Source organism: Pteropus medius, unplaced genomic scaffold (assembly GCF_902729225.1).
Source record: "Pteropus medius unplaced genomic scaffold, Ma_sr-lr_union100, whole genome shotgun sequence".
In the NCBI taxonomy this organism is placed as follows: domain Eukaryota; kingdom Metazoa; phylum Chordata; class Mammalia; order Chiroptera; family Pteropodidae; genus Pteropus; species Pteropus medius.
Genome location: NW_024344561.1, coordinates 218,820 through 241,546, shown reverse-complemented (window position 1 = coordinate 241,546; position 22,727 = coordinate 218,820). Strand labels below are relative to the sequence as shown.

Sequence of the window (22,727 nt, the reverse complement as noted above, 5' to 3'; positions counted from 1 at the left end):
GACAGGATGCAGAGGACCCACCTAAAGACTCCAGGCTAGGCCTCGGGGATAGTGAAGCTACAGACTGGAAGAGTCTGGGCTTCTTACTCATCTCAGGAATGGCTGCTTTCAATTGAAATGTGAGAGAGAAACCACCTATGTGTTAAACCACTCAGATTTAGGAGTTGTTTTTTATGGCAGCTAGCATAACTTATACTGACTAATTCATTTCATTATGATTATTATTCAGATTTCCAGGTTCTGAATTTTAGACTGAGTTTGCAGCCTTTTACTGCTGCCCTTATGGCCTGGGCCCAAGAAAGATGGGGCTTATACACACACACATGCACACACCTATACATTTAAAAATACTGTAAGTTTGTGACCTGAGCAGGATGGAATGGGCACGAAGCCAAGGTCAGCAATGCCCCTAGTCCTGAGGGAGGCCTTGCCGACTACCCAATGAGTCTTGGGCCTGCACTAGCACTTGAAGTCATGCTGGGTCCCCAAGCATCTGAGGACTAGAGTCCTAGGTGCAGGCTGTGTATGTGGCGGGGTGTAGGCTTGGGGGCTGGGACAAGGCTGTTCTCATAAGGGTTTGAGTAGGGGCCATTGGATGAGCCCCCCTTGGCTCCCTGGAAGTCCCCTGAGCTGTAGTCAGTTGAGATGCCAGAGTCCGACACAACAAGGTACAGGTACTTTAGGTGGGGTGGGGTGGGGGGCAGCTCAGGAGGCAGTGCCCTTGGGCGCAAGAGCTGGGAGCTGGGGTCCAGGACGGTGTACTCAAAGCTGGCAGCCGAGGCCCCTTCTGGTTTTAGGGCCAAAGCTGATGAGCAGGAGGATGCTTCTGAGCCTTCATCCAAGGCTGCTATGTCCAAATTGCCACCAGGCCTTGGGGGGTCCTCACTGGGTGGGCTCTGGGGCAGTAACCACTTGTCCAGCACCAGGTAGGTCTCCTTGGCATGCTCATTGCCCACTGGCTTCAGCAGGGGCCCCTCATCATCTGCTCCTCGCTCTATTGCTTGTGTCACCCCCCAGCAGCGTTCAGAGAGGACTTCCAGGGGGGCGGGTGGGTCCTCTGTGAATGGGGTGCAGGGGTTCCACCACAGACAGCTGTTGTTCTGGTACAGCCACAGCTGGGGAAACAGCACCCAGCTGGCTCAGAGACCTGGAGTTTGGCCGCAGAAGCAGGAAAGCCACAGGCCCTGAGGGGACAACCAGGCCACCTACCTGGAAGTTACCCTGGTGGGTGGTGAAGAGGCCCTCAAACTCACTCTCAGGGCTTGGGATGCCAGGCCAGATCTTCTGCTTCAGAGTCCTGATAAAACCAAAAGAAACGAATACATTGGCATGTGTCATTGAACACTCACCAATACCTCCTCTGCATCCAATCACAGGGGCACAGACACTCCTAGCCCTGGTTCTTATGAAGGCAGAGAAATGCATAGGGGCTGGGGAGCAGAGGATTTGGCTGGAGCATCTGCGGGGCCCTATAGGTGGGCAAATGAAACAGGATTTTGAAGGATGTATGGGAGTTCAATATACGCTGCCTCGTTCCCTTTAAACCTGGCTCAGGCTTGCCTAGAGGTCTGTTATGTTATTCTCTCGCTCTTTCCCATGGTTCCCCGATGCATTAGAATAAAATCCAATCTCTTCCCTACAGCACTGCAGAAGACTCTGAACATTCTAACTCCTGTCACCTTACTCAGCACATCATCCACCACTCCCTCTTAACACACTCTGCTCTAGCCATAGAGCTCTTGCAGCTGCTTCAATGTTCCAAGCTCATTCCCACCTCAGGGTCTTTGCACCTGCTGTTTCTTCTCCCTGCTTTTCACATGACTGTTTCCTTCTAACCTTCAGATTTACACCCTGAAGTCACCTCCCAGAGGTCTTCCCTAACCATCCTGTCATGTCCCCATATCCCATTTGTTTCTATGATATCACTCATCACAATTTATAATCAAATATCTGGTGGTTCCCTTGCTGTCTGATTCAACTATGAGATCTACAGGGTCAGGAACATGTCTGGTTTGTTCTCCATTTTCTCCTCAGTGCCTAGCACACAGTTGGCACTCAATATGTATCTTCTAAAGAAATAAATGAACAGGGCCTTGAAAGACAACTAGGAGATTGCTGGGTAGACAAGGCAGGAATATCGGTCCAGGCAGAAAAAACAGCATATGCTGAGGCTTGGGGCTGTGAAACCACATGGTACATGCTTAGAATTACAAACACCTCAGGATGGGTAGTCATATAAAGCATCTGAGGAGCTTGACAATAGGGATGGAGAGACATTCAGTTTAAATCTTTCCTTAACCCCATCTCACTGATTTTACAAAAGTTGATGAAATCGGGAAAAGGAAAGAGCAAAGGAATCTACGATGGAGCAGCCCCTGAGGTAGAAGAAAAACTACTGACGCCTCACTATGTGACCTTGGGCAGATACCTGGCGCTCTCTGAGCCTAGGTTTCCACAGCAAAAGGGGAGGGAGAGGGGTCTGGGCTGGGTGTCCGAATGGGATGCTCACCGGCGGTGGGAGAGCAGGGCGAGCACGGCCAGCAGCAGTAGGATGAGCACGAGGATGAGAGAGAGCGTCAGGATGAGGGGGTCCAAGTCTGGAGAGCCGGTAAGAGGTCAGGGCGGTGGGCCTGCCCACCGTGGGGTCCTCTCCAGCCCCTCCTACGCCCCTGCCTAGGGCCTCACCACTAGCGGTCAGCAGCGACGCAGGTTCCGACCAGGCGCTCCAAAAGCCATCGAAGCTCGGCTCGGCCATACGCGCGCGTACCATAAAGGTGTAACGCGTTCGGCCCCGCAGGTTGCTCAGCACGCACTCTGTGCGGCCATCCAGGATCTCTACCTGGGGGCGGGGCCCAGTGAGGGGCGTTGGCCAATACAGCGACGGGCATGTAGGGAGGACAAATCAAAGAAAGGAAGAACGGCGCCCAAGCACTGTAGGGGGGCGGGACAATGAAAGTAGGAGGCGGGGCCCAGGAAGGCTTGGAGCCAATCAGGACAAGGCCCCAGGTAACTTCGGGGCCAGAGCATAGAGGAGGCGGGATTCTGAAGGAATCTGGAGTTTGGGATGAGTTATATTCAGGTAGGCTGGGGAGGCTTTGAGAAAGTGGCCTTGTTGGGGGCCTGGAGCTGTATTAGGCGCCAGGGCAATGGGATGTCGGGCAATGGGATGTCAGGGGCGCGACCTGGAGGGGCGAGGCCATGGGGGCGGGGCTGTGGTGACTGTCTGCGGGGGACTTAGAGGGTTGGGCCTTTGGGGCTGAGTGGTAGGGGCCTGCCTCACCCTCTGCGCTCCCCCTGCTGCGCTGCCTGCAGAGATGTTCACCTCGTAGCGGATAAGGCTCGCCATAGGGGCCCCAGGCGGTGGGAGCCAGCGCAGTACCACGTGGCCGCCCTTGTCCGCCCGCCTTGCTTCCAGCTCTGCTGGGGGGTCCAGGAGCACTGCGGAGAAGAGTTGCTTAGGTGGGCGGAGACCGAGAACACCTCCCAACCACACCCCCATTCCTGGCTAACTTACCCACTTCGTTGATCTGGATGACACGGCGGTAGCGTGGAGCTCCCGAGGAGGCTGCTGTTACGCGCAGCTCCAGGGACACGAAGCTCGATGTGTCGTCCGTAGGCAACGAGCACCAGAAGCGCACAGCTCCACGGCCTGCGGCCGCCTGGTGCAGGCGGCACGGCTTCCACTGCTCACCTCTGTGAGCGGAAGAACCAGGGAGCGAAGGGAGCAAATTAGGAGGTATTACCCGGCCTGTGGGAGCATTTTGGATACTAACACGAGGGGGCGTCCCAGCCCTGACGTACGCGACGCCTTAGACCTGATTTGGAGGGGTGTTGTCCCAGCCCTGATGTTTGGGGTCGCGCTTCAGCGGTGATTGCCAGAGTGTTCCGGCCCTGGCCACTAGGGGACATGACAGCCCTGACTCCTCGGGCTTCCCACCAGTGACCAGCAGAAGTGGTGCCATGCGGCCCCAGCCGCCGCCTGCCCGCCCACCCCCTCCACCCGTGAGGGCGCTCCGCCTGCGGGGTCGGACTCACTCGAGCTGGTAGGAGAAACTGTAGTTGTCGGGGCCGATCCCGGCGCTTGCTGCTTCCTCCCAGAAACATACCAAGTCCTCCAACCGCTCGGTGAAGCACAGAAGCTCTTCGGGCACGCGGGCCGCCAGCAGGGCCGCTGGGGAATTTGTGGGGAGCAAGGGGAGAGGTTGGGGGCCAAGGCCTGTCCTTGAACCACAGTGTCTTCCCCCTCTTTCTCGCCGCCTGTACGGACCGATAAGACAGAAGCCCCACCCCGCTCTCTACCCAAGCGGGGCCCCTCTAGGCGTACGCAAAGGTGGTGTCCCCCAACTCCCATGCGCAGGTTGCTGGACTTACTGTCGCCCCCACACACACCCGCCCACCAGGCGACCAGCCGAACTGCGCGCAATACTCAAGACCTCTGCCTCCTGCTGCCTGGCCGCCCAGGCACAAGACTAGCGAGCCCGTGGGTGTGTGTGGAGGAGGCGGGGCCCCCTATCGGCCCCGGCAGGCTCCCGGCTGCCCGATAGCGCCAACCGTGCCCCCAGCACCCCTCCCTCAACCCGGCGGGGCAAAGGATCTGGTGCCCGCACTCAAACCGTGTTTACAGTCGCCTGAGGCACTGCCCCTAACTCGGACCCCGGCTTTTTCCTCACTCTCCCACTGGAGGGTCCGCTAGGTCCCCTCCTCTCAGGGACTCTAGGCTGCAGAGCCCAGACTCAGTACCACCCCTGCCTGCATTAGAATAGTATGTCCCAGGCTCCCTGAAAATATAAAACAGGAACCTTACGTCCTTCTCCAGCTTCTCCCCCAGAACCCAGTCTGGAGACTTAGACCCCGGCACGCCCTGCCAGGAGCAACTCTAGGGATTCAGACACCAGCTTGGCCCCCAGGACCCAGGCTGGAAGTTCAGGCCCCAGCATAGCCCTTCAAGACCCAGTGCAGGGGTCCACACAAAGCTCCATCCTCACCTTTGCTTTCAAACTTGGGACTCAGGGGGTTGGGTGGAGGAGCCCAGGCGACTCCAGCAAGCAGGAGACACAGGGAGCCGACTCCAGGCCACAGGGGCGCCCTGAGGTGATCCATGATGCAGCCCTCGCCACTGGGGGCCCAGAGCTCCTGCCCCTCCCCTTCCTCCACCTTTGGCACAGTCCGCAGTTGGGTCAGCAGCTGCCTCCTCCGGACACAGCTGACCAGGCCTTTCCCGGCAAGGCGCCTCCAAGTGGCAGCTCCCCTGAGGGGGCGGGACCAGCGGGCTGCCTGGGTTGAGATAAGCAGGAGGCATCGGCTCTGCCCGGCCCCGCGGGAGGGGCAGGGGCCTTGCTGGCCCCACTGCCGCTTGCAGGGCGGGAACAGCTGGGGTTTCTGCGTCAGACACACTTTCCGTGTGACCCTGGACAAGTGACCTACCTTATCTGAGCTTCAGCCTTCTCATCTGTAAAATTTGGCTTGGCTTATAGCAAACATTCCAAAAATGTAAGCTACTGATATTATCGTGCTAATCAACATCTTCTCCCAGTCTGGGTAGGAATAAATAATAATTGTAATAGTGACTAGTTGTTGAGTACCCAATGCTAGACAGTGTTGCCAGACAGTATGTACGACATGATCCCGTACTTGTAAAATTACATTTAGTCTGGAGTGTGAGATTTTATTTGTAATTTTTTTGGAAAAAAAATGTCTGTTTACAAGGAGTGTGCAGTTACTTTTAATAATCTGGAAAGTAATTATAGAACAAACCATAAAAACTATTTGCATGGGCTGAGTTTAAACTGGAGTAAACAGCCAACAGAGGTACATTCCTGGAGTAAGGGGGTAACTACCCTCCGCTTCTGACCACCCTATGGAGCACAGTGATTGGTTCGGATTGGGTATGTGATCCAAATGCAATCAGTGAGCTTCCATCCTGGGATTTTACCTGGAATTACTGGGAAAGATTGTGTCACTTTCTATTGGGCTGTTAACACGGTGGGCGGAGGGAGTAGCCAAGAATATCTTTGCCATTAGGAGGGAAGAAATTGCTTGATAATGACGCTAACATGGGTTTTTGCACCGTCTATTCCCTCCGTGTGGAAGGTTCTTCCTCTAAATTTCAGGGGTCACCTCATTTTATTCAAGCCTCTAACCAAATATCACCTCCTCAATGAAACTCTCCCTGAGCACCCCACTTAAAATAGTAACCCTTCCATCTCACCCTCCCCATAATCCTTAAAGTGGCTGCTGCCCCTTCTTCTCCTTCTATTATTATTATTAGTAGTAGTATTAGTAGTAGTATATTGTTATTATTATTTGGCATAGCCCATGGTTAATATCTCCTAAAATGTATTCGATGTTTTGTTTTTGATTCACTGCCCCCACTAGTCTGTTTTGTTCATTTCTGTATTTCTAGCACCTAGAGCAGGGACTAGCACACAGGAGTTCAAGAAATATTTGTAGAGGAAAAATTAGAGATAAACCCAACTAAGAGATGCAAAGAAACAGTTGATCTTGTATTAGACCTTGGATACAGCTATGCCGGAGTATCCCCGCACTTTAAAAAAACAAGTGACTCAATGAGAATATCTTCCTCAGGAAATTGGCATTTGGACTGTGTGTGAGAAGAGAGGGAGACAGAAACTGTAAACTGTAATTTTAAGAGGCAAACTAGCCCAATGTTTAAGTGTACATGTTCTGGTATCTCGTAGGTCATTCAGTTTTGTGCCCCGGCCTTATCACTTACCACGCCACCTTGGATAAGTTACTTTATCCTTCCTCGTCTCAGTTTTTCGTATATAAAATGGGCAAAATAATAGTGCCTACTCTTAGGCCTATTATGAGGATTAAATTACATAATGTTAAATTCTTAGAACAGTGCCTGGCATATAATAAGGACTCGGTAAGGACAGCAATTATTTTATTTTTATTGAGATACAATTCACATATTGCATCATACAGCAATTATTTGCTTTAGCTAGTTCAAGGATATTGTTACTCACATCCAATTGGTCCCAAGGTTTTCATACTCATGGCAACCCCTCCTCAACCAAAGCCTTTAAAGTAGCATATTGTATACTGTAATCTGTCTTCCACCAGACTCTACACGATGCTTAGATTCTTCTATCTCCTCTCCCACCTGAGATGGCCTGCACATTCCCCGTTATTGCTCCAAAAACAATGTTTAGAACCCTAGGGATTGTTTTTTGCTCATTCACCAGAATTCTTCCTTCTAATAAAAGAACCCAAATGTTATTTCCTTTTCTGTGCACTCCCAGACTTCACTCCTGTGACTTGAAGTTTCTCTGTCAGCTCAAAGGATGGTTAATTAAGCCTGGCTAATCAGCATATTACATTCCTCTGAACAGTGATTGGTTGGGGGTGGCCACATGACATGAGTTGGTCCAGTGGGCATCTGCTGTGGGACTTTTGCTGGAGCTTATGGGAAAAAAGGGTTATCCTTGCATGTTAGGGATGGAGCTGATGGGATGTAAACCTGGCATGTTCCCAGGAGGTGTGAGCCTGACTTGGAGTGGGGCTACCTTACTTTAAAAGTTCTTTTGGCTTCTGTAACGGAGATCCAAATAATAGTGGCTTAAGTACAAAAGACATTTATTCCTCTCTTATGTAACAATCCAAGTAGCAGCAATATAATATGGCAGCTTCCTGGTATCAGACAGCCACGCTCCTTCCAGTTTGTTTTTCAGTTATTTAGAAGGTGTGAACCACCTCATCCAACTTGACCCACTCTGTTTTCATCCTAAACAGCAGGAGGCAGAAAAGGAAGGGGGAAGACTACCCCTTGTCTTTAAGGGTAGGACCTAGCATTTACCCATATCCTTTCCCTTTACATCTCATTGGCCAGGACTTAGTTTCATGACCACATTTTGTTGTAAGGGAGCCTAGAAATGCAGTTTTCACTCTGGGTGGCCAAATAAAAATCCTTGGCTCTGTTACCATTGGAGAAGGTGACTGGATTTGGGGGGTGGGGAGAAAATGGACAGTTTCATTCTTATAGCAAATTAGAGCCCAGAGACAGCAATGAAATCCTGCTGATATCTTTTGAGTCCCTAGATCCAACTGTGCCTGAATGTGGCCCCATTCAACTTTTCAATTACATGAGCCATTAATTTCCTTTTTTGCCAATGCCTGTTTGAACCACTTGAAACAAAAAGAATCCTGATTAATATAATAAGATATAAAACTCTTGTTTAGTGTCCGGACAGAGTGTAGTGAATAAGTGGGCATATTATTGTTGTTGTTGTTGTGATTCCGTTGCTGGTGGCCCTACCGCTCATTTCATTGCTGCCTTCTGTTTCTTCTCATTCCAGTGCTGATAGACAACTCGCCCTCCCTTTCTATCCTCACAGCTATTATTGACTCATGGGTGATGATGTTATTTGTCTCTGATTCCAATGGAATTTCATTTCTTAATCTCTCATATACACAGCAGAAAAGAAGCATATTGCTCTAAAAATATTATGTGTATGTGTGACAGAACCACACTCCACCCTACTCCCCAGCATCTAGTCATGCTTCACCCAACCCCTTTCCTAGGGGTCTTAATTTTTTTCTTTTCTTTTACATTTTTTATCTGGATGGAGAGTGAACATGCACAGGCGCAGAACAAACAAGACTGGTTCCTGTTTCATAACTTTGGTCATTATTTTCATCCACTTTTGTCAGTTCTGATGTATCTCCAAGAGTTACAAGATTTCTCTGGGGAAGGGTCTGATTCCCAGTATGTGATGGAGCTCTCCACCAGCCATTCTGTGGGCTGATGACTTTGGAATAAGGATCCAGTGCCAAGAGCACTGGAGGGATGGAGCCCAATAAAGTTGGGGAGGGGTCACAGAGTACAGAGCACAATGGGCTCTACTGGGAGAGAAGCACCCTCCCCACCCTCATGGTGATAGAAGCTGCCCACGGGACCTGTGTCTTGGAGGCAGGAGAGGGCCACCTCAGGTCAGGGAGACTGAGGTTGTGTGCCGGGCCCATCCTTCCGCCGCAGCATGAAGTCTCCAGGGCCAGCTGGACTCATGGCATAGAAGACGTTGGCATTGTCAGGAATCAGGAGCTCTGGCCAGGTGTGGACATAATGATGAAATGCCCATGCAACCTCATACCTCCCCCATAAGGGACCTAGGTAACCTTCTGCCTCTCACCCTGGCCTGAACAACCTTGGGGTCACTTCAGTCAGTGCTAAGCCAACCTCGTTCTCCTCTCATTGGGAACCTGGACAATTTCTCACTTGAAGTCACACAACCTCATGTCTCCTCCCCATCAACAAACCTAGGCAGACTCCTGCCATTTCCCCTAGAGTCTAGATAATCTACACCACAAGCTTGGGTAAACTCAGGCCACCCATCTCAAACAACTTCCACATTCAATTCCCAGCCAAGTTCATGCTGATCTCGCCATGAATTTGGACAACTTCTGACTTCTCACTTCCAGCCTGCATAACCTGTGGCCCTCACACCTGACACATGAACAACCTCATATAATCCTTTTTAGTGTCCAGCCAACTTCATATGTCCTTTAACATATCAACTCTTGCCTCTCCCTTACAAAAACTGAATGAACAACTTCATGCTCCTCTATCCCAAATTTCAATACCCTGTGGCTTTCTCTTATGCCAAGATCAGATAATTTCAGAGGTGAGCCTGAAAACAAACTAGTTTCCTCTCAAAATAAAGCCCAGACCTTTTTCAGTCTCATACGTCACCGGGTCAAGCCTGAACAACCTCATGATCCTATACCTTTAAGCCGAGATGACTTCTTATACTCCCTTTCCTGTCTGATCCTGGACAATCTCATTTCCCCATGAATCCTAGGAAGACATCTTTGGTGCTCCCTTGTCTCACACTGAGCCAGGATAACCACACAACTCACATAATCAAGGCACAAATATTTGACTGCCTCTTACTCCCACCCTGCTCCATCTTATTCCTACTCTGTGCCTGTATCTTTAGGGCCATCCTTGACCCTGGTCAGTCTGCCACCCTCTCAGCTGGGCCCCAGCCCAGATTCCAAGCTGTCCCTGCTCACCCCGGTCCCCAGGAAGGACTTGAAAGAGCTGGTAGTCATGGGCCCAGGGCTGGGCCACATTGTGCTTCTGCAAGGCTCTCTGGACCACGCTGGGGGCCTTGTCCTGACTAGTGAGCTGGGAAGAGAAGGTGTCAGGTGAGGTATGACAGCCTGAGCTCCAAAAGCAGGGCTGTCCCCAGTAGGTCCCCAGTCCAGCCCCTCACCAGGATGCTCCGATACAGGTTCCCATGGTCATTGTCGATGCTGACTCGGATGACCCGGGCCTCTGAGCCCTGCTGCCCACCAAGGGGGATGCGAGGGCAGTTCAGGGTCAAGGCCAGGGGCAGCTGTAGGCAACGGGGGTCAGGGTCTGAGTGCTGGGAGAGTATTAGTCCCCTCCCTCATTGATGTATTCAATGTATGCCCATATACACTTGAAGCCTAAGGACACACAATGAAGGTACACACATAAGCCCGTATTTGTGCAATCCCATCACCTATGGCTCTTCATTCCTTGTTACACAAATTTACACATGATTGATAAACACACAAACCCATGTTCATAGGCAAGAAATCCTGTGTACGCAGAACAGTGAGTACACGCATATGCTCACAATTGTTGTACGTACACAAGTCCATGTCCCTGAACAGCCCTGTACATGGTCCCATGGATATTGTGGCTATTCATGCCCACATTTCCCCTTTACGTATGCAAATATCTGGGGGCACACACGTTCTTACAAAAGTGTGTGATTGCACACCGGAGAGCCCTGTGGGTGAGCGAATGCACTGGTCCAGGTCTGAGCACAAGCCAGAGAGAAGGACAATTCCTGTCGGGGCCATGAAGATGCACATGGTCCCTTGGAGAGATATCCTGAGTGCTGAGCCAAGCATGTGTACAATCTCCCATGTACACAACTGGCCTCCAAATTCTGTGTACACACACATACATCTCTGGGTGCCCAGTCTCACATACACACAGAGGCAGGCCTGGTACCTTGGTGCTGGGGCCCTGAGGCCCTGGAGAGGCTGGGGGACTTCCTGGAGGAGGGTCCCTGGTTCTAGGACTGGGTGGTGGGGAAGCTGGGGAAAGACTGGGCAAAATGCAGAGACTGAGGTGGGGTGGCTGCCCTGACCTCTGACTTTGCCATCTCCAGTCCCTTCATTGAGTGGGATGCTCACCTGGAGGTGGGTGATGGAGGGTCCCCAGGACTTGCACCAGAGGATGGGCCTCTCTCTCGGGACAGCTTCCTGAGGATGGGGACAGGGGATTAGGCTGAAGGCAGACTCAGTTCCAGGAGCAGCCCCCTCATCTCTGCCCATATCACCCCCTCACGCACACACCCCAAGACTCACGCACTAAGACGCTTGGTGAGGCTGATTCGTCGTCGCACATGTGGGGAGCTGGGACAGGAGGTGGCTGGCGGCTCAATGACACGGGAGACACGATAGCTGTGGGTCATGGTACAGATAGAGGGTGTTGGGAGACAAGAGTTAGAATCAGTTGGGAGCTGGGTTTTGGGCACTGTGGGGAAAAGTCAGGTGTTGGGCACCAAATGTCAGGGTCAGGGTAGTAAATGGGGTCGCACAGCATTAGAGTCTTATTAGAGATGAGATGGGATGGCTTTGTTGGTGGGTCACACAGGAATTCACAGAGTGAGACTGAGGAGTCAAATTGGATCAAGGATAGAGTTCAAGGTCAGGTAATCATTGGGGTCAATGGTTAAGGTCATGGATTTAATAGAATGAAAGAGAACGATTGGGATAGTTGAATTAGAAGGTCAAATATACATCAAAGTCAGAGTCAGTTACTCAAAACTGAGACTCAATGATTGGGCTCAGAGAGTCAAATAGGGGTCATGAATGGGGTCATAGGTCAGACACGGTCAGAGGTGGGAAGAAAATAGATGGGATGGCTGTATTGAATAGCCAGCTGCATGTTGAAGTCAGAGGTTGAAGTCAGAAAGTCAGATGGGGTCAAAGTTTGAAGTCGGAGGTCATTTGGGGCCCTCAATTGGGCTGGAGATAATGCAAGGTCACAGGTTGGGAGTCCGGGCTCAGGAGAAGGATCTTAGGAAGATTCGGAGAGGTACACAGGATGTAATCCAGGGTCAGCTGGAGTGGGGATGGGCCAGGCCACAGGGTGGTCACCTCTGCTCCTCGCTGAGTTGGTGCTGGGCACGCAGGGCAGCTAGGATGGGTGGGTGGGCGCTCAGGCAGTAGTTACGACAGCGCCTCTGCAGCTGCTGGATGCGGGCCAGGATCTCCCACTCCTGAGGGGGCAGCTTCTGAAACCCTGCCCTGCTCCACCCTGGTCCCCACCTCCACACACACTCACCCTAGTCCCCACTCACCTTCCTCCTCTTCTCAAAGTTGATAAGATCCCCCTGGGGGAAAACTTTGTTTGAACTGGAGTATCCGGGGTCAAGCATGAAGGGTCAGGGTCAGGGATTGGGATGTCAGGAGTCCCACTGCACTAAGGGGTCTAGGGTCAGGAGTGGAGGCAAGGTCAAGGATGGGATGTCAGGAGGCCCACTGTTCTGAGGACAAGTGGTACTGGGGTCAGGAGTCAAGGGTCAGGAGTCAGACCTCTAGCATGTCCGGCAGGGCTGTGTCCAGCATAACCAGGTCCGTGAGAAAGGTACCAAGGTAGGGGACTGGGCCTGGGGGCAGCTTCTGTGGTTCCCAGAGCTCCAGTCACTTTCAGCTATCACCAACCCCATCACACTCCATCCCCTCCCTGAGGGTCCCGGTTGTCCCCCATCTCAAACCACATCGCTCACTGAAGTCAGGCTTCCTGGGGGTGCGTCCTCCTCTTGGAGTCCATTGGTGGCTTCCTCCTGGGAGAAGGGAACAACTGAGCAGTTCCAGGGGCTCTGTGACCCCTTCTTCGGGGAAGCTGCCTCAGTATACACCCATTTTGCTTTCAACAATCACAAACCAGTGCAAAGGCCATACTCAGGGGAAAGGGAACAGAGGAAGGGAGAGAGCAGATAAACAGCGAGGGGCAGGCCCCACTGGGGATGACCAGAGGTGGAGCTTGTGGATGCCATGGCCCCCAGGGCCGTGAGAATCCCTGGCCCAGGCCTAAATGGAACAGGCCCCAAGGCAACCCCCTGGGAATGTCCTGAACCTTGCCTTCATGGTATTGCTCTGCCTGGTAATTAATTATATCATTGCTGAGTCAGTTATTATTGTGCTGTGTGTTTCCCCAGCCTGGGGCTTGAATCCCACCAGGGCAGGAACTGTGTCTGTCTGGTTCATGGCAGAGCCTCCTGGCATAGTGCCTGGTACACAACAGGTGCTTAATGCAGAGCTCCTTGTTTCCTGAGATCATCTTTATGTGAGATATTAATTCACTCACAGATATTGAGTGCCTACTCTGGGCCAGGCACTGTTCTGATTGCTGGGGAGGCAGCAGTGAGCAAAAGAGACAGAAACTCTGGCCTCGTGGAACAGACGTTAGCAAGGGAGAAGAGCAACAACCAAACTAAATATGTAATTAAGGACCTGTAGAGATCAGGACAATAAAAGGGGAGGAGGTGAAAATGCTGGGGGGCACAGGAAAGGCTTTTCTGAGGGAGACATTGGGTAGAGACCTGCATGAGGTTAATGTGAAGAACTTCTATCTATTCTGGACTCACCCTAAGTACCGGCACCTAATTGCAATTAGAACCTCAGTCTGACCTGCTGGCACACATTTTTTAGTTTTGCTTATCAAAGTCAAGTCCCTGGCACAATTTTTTTTTTTTTCACTCTTTGCTATGACTCTAGCCTGAAGTGACCTGTCCCTGTGACTTCTGGTATTTGTTGAATGAATAAATAAGGCAGTTACCAGAGTGTGAGCTATCATGAGGGCAGCAGAGGCAGTAAATACGTGGGGCTGCCTACGTACAAGGGCAAGGTCATTCCTGAGGCGTAGGGAACAGGTCGCTGAATGTTAAGACAAGGACGGCTGATGCCTTGCCCCGCCCCTGTTCCCCTCCCCCGGACTCTGTACCTGGGAAAGGATCTCCCTGCTGCTGAGATGGTTGTTCTCATCTGAGAAAATCTGCGAAAGTTTCCTGAAAGTGGATAACGGTTCCCTGGGGGGTAGAGACAGGAGAGGGGGTCAAAGGTCGGTGGCTGAGAGAGTCAGAGTTGCGTTGAGGTAGGGAGGAAAACTCGCCCCAGCGCACCCCACACATTCTTGCTCACCTGCTCACAGCCGCCCAGCTGCTCTTGAGCCGATATATAGGGTTAGACTGCAGGGCGGACAGGATGGCGCGCAGGGAGGAGAAGTTTCGCAGTTCCCTGCAGCGCTGCGGGGCGGGGCGGGGGCAACCGTCAGACCCCAAGCCTGATCCCAGGGTATGAGCCGCTTTTGATCTCCTGACTTCTAACCTAGGTAGGACCCCTACGATTCGCCCCACATCTGACGTGCTATCAAGACTCAGTCTCCTCCTCCAAGGGCCCCTCCCCTTCCCCACCTGGAGACCCATCCCCTCCTTCTGAGCTTGGCTTCTCGAGCTCCTATTCTTACTCCTCCCTGGGCCCTAGATGCGCCCACACATGTCTCCTGGACCCAGAACCCTCTTCTCTGAACCGAAGTCACATGCCAGGTTCAACCTTCTACCCCTTCCCCTCCTTCTTCTTGCCACACTCCACTCTCTCTCCTGGGCCCCCATTTCTTTCTCTTCCTCACTGCCCCCGAGGCACTTGCCCCGCGCCCACTCAGTCTCTTTTGGGACCACCGCCTCCTTCGCTAGCCTTTGGTCCCTCCTCTAATCCTATTCCACCATCACCCCCCATCCCATCCCCTTATCGCTAGACCCGCCCAGCGTCCTTCCCAGTCATCGCTCCCGGCCTGGCACAGCCAAGCCCCCTCCTAGGCTTTTCTCTAGGCACCTCCCAGCCCCAACCCTCTCCACAGTACCAGACCCCTGTCTTCTGCCTTCCGTCGCCCCCTTCCTCTCTTTGGACCTCAGTCCTGCCTCCATGCCTCTCCCCCGCGTAACCTCGGCAACACGCACCTGGGCGATGCGGATCCACTTCTCCAGTCGCTGCGCCCTCTGTGGGGCAGCCAGGCCTGGCGCCCCGAGCACCGAGCCCAGCACACAGCCGGTCACTGTGTTGAACTGGGTCACAGTGGCGCGCACAGTGGGGCAGATGCCTGCAGCCCCTGGCCGGTCCCGCTGCGACCACACGGAGCCCAGGCACTCGCAGGGCCGCACTCGCGAAAAGAGCTCCTGAGAGGAGGGGGATGGTGGTGGTGGGTGGGTAGGGTCTGTGTTCAGCGGGATCTGTCCTCCTCCCCACCTCCTGCGTCCCTCCCGCGCCCTCACCACGTCCATCAGCGTCAACTGCTCGGCCACCTCATCCACACCGAAGTCCAGGAGCTCAGGGCCTTCCTGCACCAGTCCTTCCTCCTCTTCCAAGCAGCCTTCCAGGGAGTCGGGGCTGGAGGTCTGGGCAGTTTCGGGAGGTCCTGAGGGAACATTAAAGGGGATTAAAAACTCTCAAGGGTGAATCCAGGACTGGCTGTGTGACCTTAGGCAAGTCCTTGGAGTTTCATTGTCCTCATTTGTTCAAGGGAGACCTCCTTGAATGTTTTTAAGGACTTCAGAGCAACAGTAACTTTCACGGAGCACTTAGCCTGGATTAACTCGGTAATTTAGCACACTTACTAGTGAGCCAGGCACTATTATCCACCTTCTACGGGTGGAGAAACCGAGGCAGGAACAATTTGCCCTAAGTCACACACCTTCAGTAAATGGCAGGGTAGGGATTTGAAGCCAGGCACTCAAAGGCCAGTGTAGAAAATAGAACTTTATGATTTTGAGCGTGTATTAGGTTAAGATTTTCTGCCCTCTTCATTCGGTGAGAGAAGATATAACTTCATGGTTAAGGGAAGGTTATTGTCAGAAAGTGCCAAGTTCAGATCCAAACTTCACCCGGCTTGCTGTGCAATCTAAAGCAAGCTTTTAAACCCTCTGTGACTTTTCTTCACCTGGGTTCTTTCTTTCTCTTTTTTGAATCAAAGATCATGCCTAAGGGACTGCTACAAAGTACTCAAATATGACTACTAGAGTGGTTTTCAATGGTGGCACCCCCTAGGGGACATTTTGGAAGTTGGACCCTTGGGTAAGGGGGCCCCACGTGCGCAGTGAAGAATTGTACCACCCAGCCTCCAAATGTTCCTTCCCAAAAAGGTCTCTACATTTGCATCCTTGAAAAACCTGTTTACAGTAATCTTTACTTAGCACCCAACTATCTTGCTCATAAACACTAATTATTTTGGCTCCAGGAATGCAAGGACTGTAAAAGTCTGTCTACATTTTGTTTTGTTTGAAAATTGCAAGTGTTGTTCACCATTTTGGAAAACAACGGCATCAAAGTTAGGCTACTATGTCTGTGTGGCCAGTGCATTCCCCTGCATTAGTCAGTGTTTGTGGCTGTCAAATTCACCATGATGCTGACAAAGTCACCTGACAACTTCACCATGTCTCCTAACATAGCATACCCAAGCATTGACACATTAGCAAGCATAATTTATTGTTCTGTAAATTGCTTTCATTTATTCTTCCTGTGTAACAGTTATAAGATCATATTATGAGTTTTAAATTATCTGTGTAAGTCGGCTTGATTATATGCCTTTCATTTCAAATTTCGGACAGGTGGTATTGTAAAATATTAGTTTTAAAAAGTGGGCATTGGGAAAAAATCCATCTAAGTCTAATTAAACCTACAGATCTTATATCAAATATGAAGGAGAGAGGGACATACTACTTGTCACCATGAGAAAGCAAACAGGCAAATGCAGAAGAATGTAAGACATTGCTAAGGACAAATGACCCATTTTTTCCCTAATGGCATTAAACAAAAGGCAAAGATGGACTGTCATAGAATAAAAGAGACCTAAGAAACACAACCGAATGCTTTGAATGGATCTTTAGATTTCGAAGGAACAACTGTAAAAAAGACAATTTAGGGACAATGAGGAGATTTGAGTATGGACTGGCTATTTTTTGATATTAAGTAATTATTGCTGACTTGTTTGAAATGGTTGTGGGCATGAAGTTTATATATTTTTTAAGTCCTTGTCAATTAGAGGTGTAAACCAAAGTATTGATCTGTGAATTGACATAAGTCTGGGATTGCCTTCAAATCATCTTGAAAAAAGTTATTTTCAAAGTGATAGTTGTTGGAGATGAGAGATGGGTGTTTGAGTGTTCTTTATACTATTTTCTCTACTTTTGTTTATGTCTGAAATTTTCCATAGTAAAAAGTTACCCCAAAATAAAGATGTTAAGTTCCCAGAGCCTGGCACACAGTAGGTATTTAATAAATGTTCATTTTCTCCACTTACTTCAAGAACTCATAGCTTAGGGTAGCACTTACAATAGTTTTCTGTGATGATGGCAATATTTTCTACCTGTTTTGTCCAAGGTGGCTGTTGAACACTAGAAATGTGGCTAGTGCAACCAAGGAACTGAATTTTTATTTTTAACTTAAAGTTCAATTTCAATACTACTTAGGGCTGGTGGCTACTGCAATGAACTGTGCAGTTCCAATGACTTGGAATCAGCTGGTGAAATCTTGAAGGCAGAGGACGAAAGACACTTAGTAACCAGGAGGAAAGATAGAGGGATAAATATATATAAATAAGACTGTCAAGTGGAGAGAGAAATGGCTGCTACTTTGTAAGACAGAGAGAAATGTGGCCGCTTTAACCTGAGGATTAAAACATGGGGATTAGGGATATAGATGCTTTTATGATAGGGATCAGATGGAACACAGATGAGTGAAAGATGATACTTTATAAGCAGGATGCAATTATTCGATCACCAAATCTTCTTTGGTCTTGCCCCTGGAGACAAAGCTAGGGACAAAACCAATGAGTACTATGCAGAAAAAATAAGGCAGGCTAAAAGGACCCAGAGTAGGAGAATATATTTGTTGGGTAGAGGATCAGAAAGGCATGTCCGAGGAGATGACAACTGAACAAAGACTCGAATGAAGTATGTGGATATTTTTCCCTCCCTCAAAAGCTCTCTACAACATAGATTGGTAGGTTTTTCTGTAAAAGACCAGACAGTTTGCTGACACTTACTATACAAAAAAACCCAAAAACCAAAAAACAAAAAACAGTATGGCTTTTTGTATATATTTCATTATAAGTGGTAGATTCTAACAAGAATCAGTGATAACAATAGTGAAAATAATATTATTTGTCAAGCCCTCATTATTTGTTTATTTACTTGTTTACTGATTGTTTTCCCCAGGGAACTGAGAGCTCCTGCCTGCTGTTATGGGCCCAGAGCCAGTGGAGAACATCTGTTGGATGAATGAAGAGGCCAATGAGGTAAGTACTATCATTGCCCCATTTCACAGATAAAGAAACTAAGGCTCACAGAGGTGAAGTGACTTATGCAAGGTCAGTCAGCAAACGGCAGAACTAGGATTTAAACCCAAGTCTCTGTGGCTCCCAAGGCAAGTAGTAATGGAATGATTCGTAGTTGGACACTCAAGATATCCTTACCCAATGGTGGAGTATCTTTGCAGTTAGGATTGGGGGGGAAGGGAGAGATATGCCAGAAAATGCCAATATGTTAGACAAAGGGTTATTATCTCCATTTTATAGGTGGGGAAGCTGAGGCTCAGACAAGGTTAAGAACTTTGTCCAAGATCTGTAGCTCCCTGAGGGGAGCAGGCCCCTGGGGGAGGGAGCAAGCAGGAAAGGCCTGCTCAGGGGACTATCAGTTACCCAAACCTCTCACCTGCCCACTCCCGGAACTGCTCCTCTTCTTCCTGCTCTCGATAAGCCTCCTCCAGGAAATCCCCCAGCAGCTTCTCTGCCTCCAGTGCCTCGGCTCCCAGTGGGGCGGCCCAGCCCAGAAAAGTACGGACACTGCTTAGGTCAGAGTGGGCAGGCGGGTCCCAGAAGTCTTGAGGGTGGTCACGCAGCCAGGAGCCCAGCACAGACACCACAGCCCTATCCAGAGGGGCAGGGCCTCAGAGGCTGGGAGCTCTGCAGCCCCACACCTCAGATCCAACCTTCCAAACTTTGATCTCTAGGACCCCCAACTGCTCCCAGATGGGAAACCAACCTCAGGTTCTTGTTGAAGCTCAGACCTTGTTCCTCTGTCTTCTTGATCTCTATCCTGGGAAGAGGCCCCACAAACAGGTGAAGAAAGAGAGCTGGGGGAAGGATTCTGGGGTTGGGAGTTTTCCTGGTTCTAAATCAGAGAGACAGCTTGGGTGAGAGTCTGGGGTGGGAACATGGAAGTTTACAGTTGGTACTGACCAGGGTGGCAGGGGCGGTGGCGGTGGTGGCAGGAGAAGGCCCAGCACTCGGGCAGTGGGCACAAAGGCCCGATGTGTGGCCAGGAAAGTGGGCACAAAGCCCGGGTCCTGCTCGCGGTCTCCAGACACCAACTCCCACACCAGCCGCTCCAGATGCGCTGCCCTTAGTGCTCGAACCTTGCTTGTGCGGTAATGAAGGAAGGCGTCGGCATTTGGGCTGGGGGCCTGTGAGGAAGGGGGCTCAGATCTTGCGTCTGATCCCACCCATTCCTCTGAATCTGGCCCCCTTGATTCATTATCCTGCTCCAGGTACAAAGGACCTGGACAGGCTCAAGCTTCCAGGCCCTGCCCTCTGTCCCGACTCATTTGTCCCCGCCCACCCCAGGTTTCTCTCAGCTCTCCAGCTGCGCTTCAGTGGCTATCCCGGTCCCTGCTCTCCGCCCCACCCGCCCTCACCTGGCTGCTTCTAAAGACCACCCCCTCCCCCTTCAGCTCCGCCCCATTAACTTGGATCGCCTAGGCCCTGCCGTCCAGTTTTGTGCCCAGGTCCAGCTCGGGAAGCTCGTCGGGAGCTGACCCTGCCTCACTCATCTATCCCATAAACCTGGTCTCCCACTTTACCAGCCGCCTTTGCTCCTGCCCTTCAGGCTCCCACCTGCTCTAGCTCTCTTACCCTCTAGTTCTCCACTCACCCTGCCTCTTGCCTTGCTTCCAGCCTGCCACCCCACCCCGCCTCCAACCCTCCTCACCTGCCTGTCCCCAGGCCCTTCCCCAGGGCTCAGACGCTGACTGCGTTGCCGCCGCAGAGAGACACTGTACACTGCCCCGTCCTCGGTCTCCTCGCCCCAGTCCTGCAGTGGCGCCTGGATGCGGAGGGAGGCTCAGGGCACCGTGGGCGGCCGGTTCCTGGGGTCTCGGCTCCCTTTCCCTTGCGGACCCACACCGGGTCTTCCCGGCTGAAGTCAGCCAAACTCGGGGTGGGGTCCAAGGCAAGGGAAGTCCCCTTGGCGCCGCGAGTACCCTCCCGGGTCCTGGAAGGATGGGGTGGCTTTTGGGGACGTCCAGGGTCCAGTCTCAGTCTGTCTCTGGCCCTTCCTGCAGACACGCTCAGAGACCACCACCGCCCCCTTCCCTAAGAAAAACCAGGAACTTCAATGGGTCAGAGGCCGGGAGGCCCGAGGTAGGGGCTCCTGGGCGAGTCTGAAGGGTTCAGAGAGTTAGGGTCCGAGCGGCGAGGACCTGGAATTTCTGAACCTGGGAGTCGCTAGGATGTGGGATCCCAGGACCCCCGTCCCCTTACCAGGGTGAGCTCCTTCCCTGCTGCCCGCTGCATGGCCCGCGCCCGTCTCCGCGGCTGGCTGAGTAAGGCGGAAGGGCCGGCGGCGGGGCAGTGGCGTGGTGGGGCGCTTGGGGCGGGGCGGGCGGCCACGCGGGGGCGGGGCGGTGGGGACCTGCGGTTCTCAGATGCCCCCGGCTGGACCCCAGCACCCAGTCCAGACCCGTGGGGGTGAAGTCCTGACTCTATTGTTATTAATCTGTACCCAGAAGAAAGGTCACCTCTCTCTCCCAGGGGAGGGCTCTTTGTGTCCCCAGGTGCACCAGAGCTAGTGTGTATAGCTATGCGGGGGTGGGGTGAGGTGGGGAGGCAGGTCTGTGTGCCCAGATGGAGAGTCCACTGTCTTCAGGTGGGGAGGGCTGGTCTGCCCAAGTGTGGGAGTATTTCCCATTTCTCTGGAGGGGTGAGGGGAGCCCGTTCTGTGTCCCAGGCTTATGGGGGTCATCAAACTCCAAGTTGGAGGAGGCTGAGCCTGGGTTTGAGGGGCGGTGCAGGGTCAAGGAGAGGCGAATACCCAGGGGGCTACTCGGTGACCTTTATTGCGTGATTCCAAGGCTGGCGCGGCCGCCTGGGGATATTTACTGTGGGAATGTCTGGCAGCCCAGCCCTCTTCTCCACTCCGGGCACAGCTGGCCCGCTCTGCTTCCCTGTTCGGGCCGCATTCATCCCTTGAAGGGGCCCCCGAGGGCCAGCAGCTGGGCCCAGAGGGGTCAGGAGCTCCGAAGGGGCCGGGAGGCGACAGATGAGCGCGAGGGTGAGTCTAGGGCCTCCGTGAGCGTTTGCGCCTCTTGCTGCGGGATTCAATTAATTTCTGGGAACGGATCTTGAGCTCCGCGCGAGTCACCACGTCGTTGTCTTCGTCTTCAGTCTCCTCTTCGTCTGCGGTGGGGGGAGCGGGGGAGGGGAGCGCAGGCGATAAGGGGATCCAGCTTCCCATCCTTGGCTCAGACTTCTCTGCCCAGTCTTTGCCACCCCACCCCACCTCCGCCTTAGCCCTGAGCGGGGCCTTGGACCACCTCCGAATGCTCTGCTTGGGCCCCCCCAGCCCCGCCCCTTTTCCCTGCCGTACTGACCGTACTGACCGAAGAACTTGTCCTTGGGACTAGTAAGGGGTAGGGCGATGCGGGTGTTATACGTGGGCAGTTTTCCCTCTAGGCTGGCGTAGAACTGGAGAAGAGGGGAGCGGGAAAGAAGGCTGTGGGTGGGGCAGGGGCTACAGGGAAGTCCTGTTCCTCCTCCGCTCCGCTCCATTCCGAGATATACGCTGATTCCAAACAGCCCCTCTGTTCATTCGTTTAGTTTTCCTCGGGCCCAGCCTGTGGTTTGTTCTCAGCGTGCATCCGGATGCCCAGCCCCACCTCCCGTCCTCCCCAGGCCCGCCCCTCTTCTCTGGAGCCCCGCCCCTTGGCCTTCTGAGGCTCCACCCCTGACCCCCAAGCCCTGCCTTTTGGCCTCCCCGGACCTTCTGGAAGTTCTCCTTACTCATTCATCAAACCTCATCCATTGTCCTCATTTCCAGCCCAGCGGCTTCCTCTCTGTTCTCCCAGGGGTTGCCCTGGGCTCCCTGGTGTCCTCCCGCTCCTCAGCCCCGCCCCTGGTCGCACGGTACCTCACGGTCCGCGATGTTGCGCAGCATCTCCGGCACGTTGTGGCTCTCGAGTTGCGCCTGCAGCTTCAGCAGCTTTTCCTCCACGAAGCCCAGCAGGTTAACCAGATAGTCATCTGCCTTGGGATTCAGCTCCTTCACCGCAGAGCTGCGGGCCTCCTGCGGCTGGGGTGGGTGGGGAACCTCAGGCACGTTCTACCCGGAGGCGTGGCTTTTACTCCCAAGGGTCAGGTCTTAGACAGTGAGGGGCCACCCACAGGGGTGGTGCTATTCTCTGTGGGAAGGGGCCTCCACAGTCACCGGCCTCGCCTGTGAGGGCCAACCTCCGAACGCAAAACACAGGACCAGAACTGGGGGAAGATCTTTCTTGGGGGGTAGGGAGTAATAACTCGAGAGAGGCCCTTTCGAGGATGACCTGAAGGAATGGGACTTTGCTGCAGACGGGGCGAGGCTTCTCCTGTCTCAGGCCACTCCAGAATTGCAGCG

General features: G+C 52.5%; 3 protein-coding genes across 9 annotated transcripts in view; all 3 read right to left on the bottom strand.

The window, feature by feature from the left end:
- Nucleotides 1-156: 156 nt before the first annotated feature.
- On the bottom strand, nt 157-5,422 carry EPOR (erythropoietin receptor). 2 transcript variants are annotated; one of them, XM_039873132.1, is made up of 8 exons: nt 4,986-5,422; nt 4,036-4,171; nt 3,515-3,693; nt 3,323-3,438; nt 2,686-2,839; nt 2,510-2,597; nt 1,210-1,297; nt 157-1,115 (listed from the first exon to the last, which is right to left on the bottom strand). In XM_039873132.1, exons 1-8 carry the CDS (start codon nt 5,098-5,100, stop codon nt 501-503), a joined length of 1,491 nt encoding a protein of 496 aa, XP_039729066.1. In that variant the 5' UTR covers nt 5,101-5,422; the 3' UTR covers nt 157-500. The 2 variants fall into 2 exon arrangements, with proteins under 2 accessions (XP_039729066.1, XP_039729065.1); XM_039873131.1 differs by having other exon boundaries at nt 3,281-3,438; nt 4,986-5,420.
- Nucleotides 5,423-6,894: 1,472 nt separating this feature from the next.
- On the bottom strand, nt 6,895-20,682 carry RGL3 (ral guanine nucleotide dissociation stimulator like 3). 6 transcript variants are annotated; one of them, XM_039873127.1, is made up of 19 exons: nt 20,600-20,682; nt 20,049-20,162; nt 19,301-19,524; nt 19,104-19,157; nt 18,774-18,988; nt 15,339-15,481; nt 15,027-15,242; nt 14,212-14,315; nt 14,015-14,099; nt 12,798-12,854; nt 12,604-12,690; nt 12,369-12,401; nt 12,166-12,287; nt 11,371-11,466; nt 11,197-11,265; nt 11,012-11,126; nt 10,239-10,361; nt 10,036-10,150; nt 6,895-9,066 (listed from the first exon to the last, which is right to left on the bottom strand). In XM_039873127.1, the coding sequence occupies exons 1-19, from the start codon at nt 20,630-20,632 to the stop codon at nt 8,954-8,956; spliced, it is 2,118 nt and encodes a 705-aa protein (XP_039729061.1). In that variant the 5' UTR covers nt 20,633-20,682; the 3' UTR covers nt 6,895-8,953. The 6 variants fall into 6 exon arrangements, 4 of the variants coding, with proteins under 4 accessions (XP_039729061.1, XP_039729062.1, XP_039729063.1 ...); XM_039873128.1 differs by having other exon boundaries at nt 11,012-11,108; XM_039873129.1 differs by having other exon boundaries at nt 19,301-19,476.
- Nucleotides 20,683-21,150: 468 nt separating this feature from the next.
- The window catches only part of ODAD3 (outer dynein arm docking complex subunit 3), a 7,880-nt gene continuing 6,303 nt past the window's right edge, over nt 21,151-22,727 (bottom strand). Inside the window, exons 5-7 of the mRNA XM_039873112.1 lie at nt 22,245-22,436; nt 21,718-21,802; nt 21,151-21,514 (exon numbers count right to left, since the gene is read on the bottom strand). Coding sequence (XP_039729046.1) covers nt 21,396-21,514; nt 21,718-21,802; nt 22,245-22,436 — 396 coding nt within the window. The 3' untranslated portion in view covers nt 21,151-21,395. The remainder of the gene's footprint in view (nt 21,515-21,717; nt 21,803-22,244; nt 22,437-22,727) is intronic.

Coding starts and splice junctions, on each gene's coding strand:
- EPOR (XM_039873131.1), bottom strand. CDS start 5,100: ATGGATCACCTCAGGGCGCCCCTGTGGCCTGGAGTCGGCTCCCTGTGT. Junction 3,694..4,035: donor AGTTTCTCCTACCAGCTCGA/GTGAGTCCGACC, acceptor TTCCGCTCACAG/AGGTGAGCAGTGGAAGCCGT. Junction 2,840..3,280: donor CAGCAGGGGGAGCGCAGAGG/GTGAGGCAGGCC, acceptor CCCCGCCCCCAG/GTAGAGATCCTGGATGGCCG.
- RGL3 (XM_039873127.1), bottom strand. CDS start 20,632: ATGCAGCGGGCAGCAGGGAAGGAGCTCACCCTG. Junction 12,691..12,797: donor CCCCAGGAAGCCTGACTTCA/GTGAGCGATGTG, acceptor TGGGAACCACAG/AAGCTGCCCCCAGGCCCAGT. Junction 11,467..12,165: donor CAACTCAGCGAGGAGCAGAG/GTGACCACCCTG, acceptor CATGACCCACAG/CTATCGTGTCTCCCGTGTCA.